Raw genomic sequence first — 8,736 nt, 5'->3', positions numbered from 1 at the left:
TTACTCACAGAAAAACTCACACATAGCACGAAAAGTAATAATACTTGAATCTTCTTTTTATTTCTTTACAAGGTACACTTTTATAGAGAAGGGTAAAGTGCATTGATTGTGTTTTTTTGTTTTTGTTTTTTTAACCTTGTCAGACGTACTGCGGAATAGAAGCCAAAATGATTCAGTTTTCATCGATTACTGCTGGCCCAGTTGCTAAATATGGCCATTATAATAATGGCTAGGCTAGATGTCAAGAGCTTTGACGTCACAGTGCGCTGCTAAGGCCAGGGGTGTACTGAGAAAGATGTTCGACACCAGAGAGCCAGTAATGAGGCAGACAGGGCTAGTAAAACGTAATACACATTTTGTTTTGATGGTCCACCTGGATTTGTCCCTGTATGCCTGATGGCCAGTACACCACTGGCTATGGCCAGATTCTGGAATAGAGTTAGCACGGCATCACGCTAGATTGTTCCAGAGGCAGCTAGTGTCAGATAACCTATTGACAGCACAGTATCATAGCACAGTGCTTCCCAGGCTTAATAACATGGGATACATTCACATTTGAACGATTGCGCTGTTGAACACCCCTGACAAGAAAGGGGGCGGGGGGGGGGGGAGTAAAGTTAAGTCTGTGCAAAGATTTGTAGGCAGGCAGATGGTCTGTGGAGCCATTAAATGAATGAACTCACATGATTATTCTTTTCATGGAACTTTTCACACATTGCAGCTGAAAATAATAACATGAATACTAATTCATTTAAGATAAATGAAGATTTGAAGCAAGCGTGTTCAGACGCTCATCATTTTCTATATGTTTGCAATGACCAAATGAACCGAATAGACATCTCTCTGATACAACAGTTCATTTAAGTACAGTGATTCATTGAAAGACACATTGAATGTATTTGGGACACAGACCCTAATTATGCAAAAAAGCAAAGCAAATGTAAGCAATGTCTGCCCTCACTGTTTGCACCTGGTAACTGCTGATTCAGGGGCCGTTGTTCTGGCCCTGCCGTCAGCTGACTCCGTGGTCTGTATAAAGATCTGGGACATATTTTAGCTCATATTTTGGATTTTCTTGGTTGTGTGTGCTCCCTATTCAGCCCCTACGCCATGTCCCAGACACTTACACAAAGAGCACACAGTGAGGGAGAAATCTGAGGAAGGAAAGATTCCGCTAAGTGACATGATTAGATTAGATGGAAGACATTATGGTTGACAGTCTGCGGGTGTATATGCAGCTAGACATTAAAATAACTTGTAGGGGAAACAGAAAATAAAAGGATGGAGTCATAACATATAAAAAAAGGTTTTGTTGCTTTTTAACATTTCTGTGCTACTTTAAAACTCTTTAAAATCATGCACAATATACTTCTATAAATTATCTTAAATAATACAATTAATTACAATACTTTAAAAAAAGAGTACATTTCTTTCTCCACGTCACCAAGCCTGTGTGTGTCTGATTGTGCTATCCTCTGACAGGAAGTTCTATTTAATACACAGGAAGTGTCAGCAGTACTCTAATCCCCCTTCAGGGGGGGGTCAGTTGCCTATAAAAAGGATGGCCAGTAGAAACGTGCTCTGTATACACATCTGATAGACATTTACAAGAGGTTTCTCACGTAATCACAAACACAGCCCACACATTTTCTCATCCGCAATACTGAATATCAACAGGGCAATACAACTGGCAACAGGGGGGGTGGGGGGTGTAGCAGATGGCTCTGGAATGAACCTGTCCCAGATGGACGTCACCTGAGGCAGACCCATTCCCATTAGCATGTTGCTATCTTGGGAGGCAAGACCCCTTCCCCCCCCACACAAACGGAATCTCACATTCAACCATTCGGAAGCGCAGGTACAAAAGAGTCGCGTCATTTTCCTGACTTGTCCATTGTCCTCAGAGGGGTTCACATCTGCATGTGTGTCTGTAACAGTTCTGCACACCACTGACTACACGTGTGGCTTTCGCAAGGCAGAAACACATCCACTCGTCCCTCTCCTTTCTAAAAAAGCTCCAAGCATTCCTGATTAAGGGAGGGGTGATTTAGGGTAGAAACTTAGCCCCCACTAGTCCTCTGGTTGGAGGGTTTTTGGATTCACTGCTGTAGTTGCCACTTCTGCAGGCCTGATGGTGGGAGACGCGGTATCAGAGAGGAGGTGGGATGATGTTACATCCTTTGCTATGCTGGTAAGAGTTTGTAGTTACTTAGGGAACTCCACTGGGCAGAGGGCTATTTACTGCAGGCAGCTGGACAGTGCCAGGAGTGTCTTTTTTTTCATGACAGGATTCTGTTGGACTCACAGAGAAACACCAGGAACTTAGCCTGCCCTAGTTTGGCACTTGGAAAGACAGATGTCAGAAGCAAAAGTCGCCACCATCTCTTTCCCATCCGTCGCCCTTGTGCGTGTTCTATGCAAACACACCGACTCTGTACATCAGCGCACTGCATGAGGCACCAGTACGTCACTGAGACATAAGCAATCCCATAATCCACTTGTGTGTGTGCTGTAGGAGTTCAAAGGTCGTGGAGAGGTCAAGGGTAAGCGTGCATTTGCCATGGAAAGAACAGCTCCTTCCAGAGAGAGAGAGAGTAGACGGTAGGTTTAGCACACCGAGTGCCCTAGTGTTTTGTGGCTGAGCCCTTACTGTTCACCAGATTGAAACTGAGCCATGGGAACCCTCAAAGCTCATTGTGTGTGTTTGTGTGTGTGTGTGTGTGTGTGTGTGTGTGTGTGTGTGTGTGTGTGTGTGTATACTGATATATGAATCCAGTCCATTGCACACACACACACACACAGATTCAGATGTTCTGCCTTGACAGTTCCAAGTTGCCCCGCTCCAAGTATCTCCTTATTTGTGTCCAGTTGACCACAGATTGATTGTGGTTCCCTCAGAGGCTGTCTGTGTTGGGCTGCTCTTGAGGGGCTGGGTCAGTTGATGGGGGTGCGCCGTCTCCATTGGGTGGCAGCGACTCTTCCTCCCCTGTCACAGCGACACGGATGACCTTTAGCCAGCGCTGCTTGACCTCCTCGTTCTCTGCGGCAAAGCAGTGGACCGACCTGGACTGGGACAGACGGAAACTGGCGGGGGCGTCGGCTCCCTTAGGGTTGTCCTCAACGGTGTACCCCAACAGAGGGATGGTGGACTGGGCCTTCACATCCTGGAGAGAGAGAGAGGGAGATGTTAAATGTCATTTATTACAAAATAAGAATATAAGAATATAACATGTTTAACAAAACTCTTCTGCCATTTTGCTTGATCATTCCATGTGGAAGGTATTATGAGGGCAGAGTAATCTTATGATGCCAAATGGAGACACTGCTGGCATCTGCTTAATGGCATTTACACTGGGAAAGTATGTTTTTCACGGCGCTGTCAAAAAATGTATCACACGATTTGCTGGGATAAAAAGCGATTAATGGCAAACTTTCTTCTGAAGACTAAAGCTTATAATAATGGATATTTAAATGTAAAATCACTGAATTCACAAATCACAGAATTAATAAAGAATCAACACAAAGGAAGTATATTTAGATTCAAACTATTGTTTAATAGCATCTTTTAAACATTTAACACAAATTCTATCCTGTGAACAGATTTTCAATCTCTTGTAGTTTTTAGCTTATCAATAGGCACGAATGTGTCTTAGTGTGTGTATATGTGTGCAGTAATTAGTATACACATTAGATGGGGAGGGAGTTCTGGTTGCATGTACAATGATCCCTGGATTTGCACTGAATCGCTATCGTTTGTCAGCCAGAACTTAGACTGTACAATGAGGGTACATCACAAACTAGCTGTTGGCATGTTGGGTGTAGGTTGACACCTGTGTAATCTGCCTGGTACACATGCACTCACCTGTGGCGCTCCGTACAGGTACAGCACCAGAGCCTCTTTTTCAGGGATGACGCACCACACCTTCTGCCAGGGTTTACTCTTGTCACAGTACTGCAGGAAGCCGCACATGATGCTGCTGCCAGAGAACTGAGCCGCCTCGATCTGGGGGAGCAGGAGGGAGGGAGGGAGACGGAGAAACAAGATCAATGAGAAGAAGGATGGAGGTAGAGACTGAGTGAGAGGCAGGAGTGTGACATAAACCTTCCAGATGGAGAGTTGAGATACATTTGGCAGGTCAATTCTGCGAATTTTGATTTGCCTTAAACAATGATCATTGCTGCCTTTGTGAGGCAGTGAAATTAGAATTTGAAATGACTTTGCACAAGGGAAATAAGCACCTGTTTGATTCACACTTAGTTAGTTGTCCAGATATGACTACAAATAGTTTGACCATAACAATGATCACATCCATTTAGCTGTCTGTAGACATTTGAGCTTTGATATCACACAGGTGAGGACTTTCAGACTTGTGCAAAAACATGACAGAGGAGTTGGCTGGGAGTTGGAACCCACACGGCATTAGAACCTCCTACACCCTCCTAGACCCATCCTCAGAATCTACCCCCAGGGGGAATCCCTGTTCCCATCCTCATGAGTGTGGAACAGCAGCAGGTCTTGACCACAACCTCTGTGCAATTCTGCAATGGCGTAAGTGCCAAGTTTCAGTGGGTGTTGAGAAAGTCTACGAGGGAGACCAAATGAAGCTCTTTCCTGGTGTGTTAGTGTCTGCTAAAAAGATCTTCCCACCCAGGACACCAAACCAAATGTTTACCTTACCTGCACCTGTTCCTCCTGTTGTCCTTGAGAATGCCTTATTTTCTTTTCCGTAACTGCATAGTTTTTTTGAACGGTCTCTCAGTCAAAATTACATTCAAAACAATTTCATTTCTTAACACTTTTGTCTAGCAAATGGATGTCTGCAGTTAATATACTTAACATATCCCGTAAAAGCTCAAAAAAAAAAAGACAGGAGACATTTTCTCATTCTCTCACCTCTAGGATGCCTTTCTTCTTGCCCTCCTTCTCTTCTGTGTGTCCGGTGAGGATGGAGTAGCAGTCCTTACACACTTTATTCATCTTGTTCCCTTCATACTCCAGGGCCACCTTATACTCCGAACACTTCCAGCAGACCACCTGATGGAAATAAGTCACATGGTTGGCCAGTGGCATTTACAGGATGTGAAGAAACATGCTACGCAGAACGGACAAAGGAAAGTAAGCATTTACTGTGGAATGAATTCATCTCAATGAGATCTTAAAATTGGGCAATAAAATGCCTCAATGATTTTAAACCATTTTAGGGTGTGGAAATACTGGTTGAGCCAGTGTTGGTGTGTGAGTGCTGTTTACTACTGGTTCAATTCAGTTCAAACATAATTAACAGTTATAAACTTTACAGAGAGTGATAAGCTGTGCGTATGTGCTGTATGTGTATGGAAGGGATGAAGTGTGATGTAGTTGAAGCTCACATAGCCACAGGCTCTGCAGTGGTGTCTTCGCCGCGTGAGAGCGTTGAATGACTCTCTGCACTTCATACACATGGTCACCTCGTTATCCCTAATCCAGCGAGGGGCACGCTTCCCCAACTCAGCCGTCTGAATACACACACACACACACACACACACACACACACACACACACACACACACACACACACACACACACACACACACACACACCGCACACGTGGTCAGTAATAATCACAGTTACAGTCACAATGTACAATCAATTCAGTTTGCTTTGCTATTCAGTTTGTGTGGGTGTGACGGACTCACCGAAACCTCCTCAATGTCTTTAGATGCTGTTTTAAACGTCTCATTCTTTTGGTGGAAAATCGTAATTGTTTCCTGGAATGCCTACAAGACAAAGAGACACCATAGGGAATAAGGTGGACACCTTATCTGTGTGCATCTGTTTATATGCCAATGTGAGTTCATGAAGAAAAATCTGTAAGTACTGTATGTGTGTGTGTGTGTGTGTGTGTGTGTGTGTGTGTGTGTGTGTGTGTGTGTGTGTGTGTGTGTGTGTGTGTGTGTGTGTGTGTGTGTGAGTGTATGTGTGTGTGCGTGTTCTCTACCTTGATCCAGTCCTTCTTGTCCTGCTCAGAGCTGGCCTGCAGCTCGAGCGTGCGCTCCTTGCCCGACACCTGGAAGGTGTGAGGGTAATCCTCGTTGGTCGTCTCCACCACCTTCATGCCGTCGATGCCGATACGCGTGCGCACCGTGAACTTCTGACCCACCAGACTGAACTTGGGCACGCAGTACAGCAGGAAGTTGTTAAACTGGACAAACGTGAAGAGAGGGAAAAAATATAAACTAAACAAAAGACTTCAATGATGGGATTAACAAGAGAGACATGAAATGTGTCATTTTTGTGCTGATGCTGAGAAGTAGAATGTTCGTATCAAGTGGACTAAAGCCAAGAGACTAGTGGCACCAAGGCTGTCACCATGGAGATAGAACTATGAAGGCTGTCGGTACTACTCCTTTGTGTCCCCTTACCAGAAAGAGGTATCTCTCCATGGCAGAGGTGTTGCGGGCGGCCAGTTTGAGGATGTTCCCCTCCTTAATGAACTCATTGGAGGCGTTAACAATGTCCTCTTCCTCACCCACGATCTCATAGATCTCAAGTAACTTCTTCAGGTTATCCTGAGAGAGAGAAAGCGAGAGAGAGAGAGAGAGAGAGAGAGAGAGAGAAAGCGAGAGAGAGAGGGAGAGAGAGAGAGAGATGAAAAGAGAGGCAGTGAGGAAGAGGTTGTTAATAGGTTGCTGTAAAACCTACGTGGTTGAAACGAAAGTGACAAGACCAGAATTGTAATGAACTTCAGTCTTTCTAAGATGAAGACAACAGATCTATTTATGTTTCAATATTAAGTTAAGGCCAAAACCCCATTCAAAGGCTCTCTGGTATTCTGACATTTACAGCACAAAGTGAATTAGAGTGTGTTTGATGCAGCCATAGTAGCAGCGCAGCACAGCACAGTAGAGTGGGACTCTTCAGAGAGCACCTCCTTTCCTCACTTCCTCTCCCTTCCTCTTCCTTCCTCTACCTCTCCTTATCTTTCCTCTAATGCTATCTCCTCTAACCAGTACTTAACTCGCACTTACAGTAGTTACATTCCTGCACTTTTTAATTTCTTATGTAAAGTAGTATGTATTGTTACACTAGGTCTCTATTGCTCGTAGCTTAATTGTTCTCTCCTTTGTATGTTGCTTTGGGGACTGAGGCCTGTTAGACTTTTTTAGGTAGTCTGACATGCCTTGATGTTTTTGTATATTTCCTCTAACTAAAAACATTGATGCACAAGTGGCATATATGTAGAAGATTAAAGGTTCTGGGGGTGTTCTTTTTATGACTTTAAAGGCATATTGACAACAAGAACAAAAAACAAAATATCCCTCCAGAAGGATATAGTACCCAGAGGGCTAAATGACCTTCCCTTTGTAAGCGCTGAGCTGAAAAGACTCACCGATTTACGGAGGGCACTGTTGGAGTGTGTGGCTGCCATGCCAATGGTGTCCAAGGACTCTGCAAAAACATGTCATATGCAGTGTCACTTACATACACGCAGACGTACATACACATAACACACACACATGTCTGGACAGCATTCCAAATAAGGCACATTAGAGTGTCTGCAAAAGGTATGTCTGAGACTTACTCTGTGCATCTGGTCGGTCAGGGTCATTTTCCGGAAGCTTCTTCAGGTAGTCCTTGAGCAGCATCTCGTAACGTGGGACCCTCTGTACTGGCTCGAGCATGTGATGCTGCAGAGTCAGATTCCCACACGCCTCTTGACTCTGTCTCACACACACACAGGGACACAAGCATACACATACAAATGAATACATTAAGACACATACACATACAGGCAAGCTCTTACATAGTTATATACAAAGTAACTGACTTTTCCAAGGCACACTCACACTAATGCTTTCCAATTAGCAATACCTGAAGTTTGAGGATAATGTTCAGACACACACACACACACACACACACACACACACACACACACACACACACACACACACACACACACACACACACACACACACACACACACACACACACACACACACCTGAATGTCGAGTATGATGGCTTTGAACTGTGGTGAGCGTTCCGTCCACTGTTTGAGCAGCTCCATGGCCTTGTCAAAGTTGCGGACGTACTCGGCATACATCTTGAGGAAAGGAGTCAGCTTCTGAAGGATGTCGCCCAGCCGTGGAGTTGACTCCCTGAGGGGAAAGAAACACACACACACACACACACACACGTTTACAAATCATCTACTATACACTTTTGGTACCCCTCTTCAGCTAATACAACTAATGTATGTTTTTGTCTCACTATTACCCATGACAGAACAACTGAATGACTGAACATGACTGAACACTGAACTGTGTGTGTGTGTGTGTGTGTGTGTGTGTGTGTGTGTGTGTGTGTGTGTGTGTGTGTGTGTGTGTGTGTGTGTGTGTGTGTGTGTGTGTGTGTGTGTGTGTGTATGTGTGTGTGTGTGTGTGTGAGTGTGAGAGTTTAGCTGGAGGTCGTGCAGAAGGTGTCTTGCATCAATTAAAAGCCTATTCAGCTACGAAGGGGGTTGGTCTCAGCACATGGAGCGAAGCATAAAATACATGATATGATATGAAGATAACACTTATGTTAGGATAACTCTTATCTTATACAGTGGTGAAGTGTGGAAGATACAGACGATATTTTAACGTTCTACAGTAGCCCAAGATAGAAAGTTCAGTCGACAAAGTGTTTTTTCCCCCCCCAATAAGTGTTTTATCAAAGACCTTCCAAAGAACTGATTTACCCTTTTCTGCTGTCACCA

The 8,736-nt window shown here is 44.3% G+C and overlaps 1 protein-coding gene across 9 annotated transcripts in view; it reads right to left on the bottom strand.

Annotated features, from left to right (window-relative positions):
• Nucleotides 1–35: 35 nt before the first annotated feature.
• fgd4a (FYVE, RhoGEF and PH domain containing 4a) overlaps nucleotides 36–8,736 on the bottom strand; it is a 61,510-nt gene continuing 52,809 nt past the window's right edge. For all 9 annotated transcript variants that reach the window (XM_031564549.2, XM_031564551.2, XM_031564555.2 and 6 more), the window contains 10 exons: nucleotides 7,981–8,137; nucleotides 7,563–7,701; nucleotides 7,371–7,429; nucleotides 6,403–6,549; nucleotides 5,979–6,182; nucleotides 5,677–5,757; nucleotides 5,371–5,496; nucleotides 4,895–5,035; nucleotides 3,863–4,003; nucleotides 36–3,164 (listed from right to left, as the gene is read on the bottom strand). In XM_031564549.2, coding sequence (XP_031420409.1) covers nucleotides 2,895–3,164; nucleotides 3,863–4,003; nucleotides 4,895–5,035; nucleotides 5,371–5,496; nucleotides 5,677–5,757; nucleotides 5,979–6,182; nucleotides 6,403–6,549; nucleotides 7,371–7,429; nucleotides 7,563–7,701; nucleotides 7,981–8,137 — 1,465 coding nt within the window. In that variant the 3' untranslated portion in view covers nucleotides 36–2,894. The remainder of the gene's footprint in view (nucleotides 3,165–3,862; nucleotides 4,004–4,894; nucleotides 5,036–5,370; nucleotides 5,497–5,676; nucleotides 5,758–5,978; nucleotides 6,183–6,402; nucleotides 6,550–7,370; nucleotides 7,430–7,562; nucleotides 7,702–7,980; nucleotides 8,138–8,736) is intronic.

Source organism: Clupea harengus, chromosome 3 (assembly GCF_900700415.2).
Source record: "Clupea harengus chromosome 3, Ch_v2.0.2, whole genome shotgun sequence".
Lineage (NCBI taxonomy): Eukaryota > Metazoa > Chordata > Actinopteri > Clupeiformes > Clupeidae > Clupea > Clupea harengus.
This window is presented reverse-complemented; position numbering and strand designations above follow the sequence as displayed.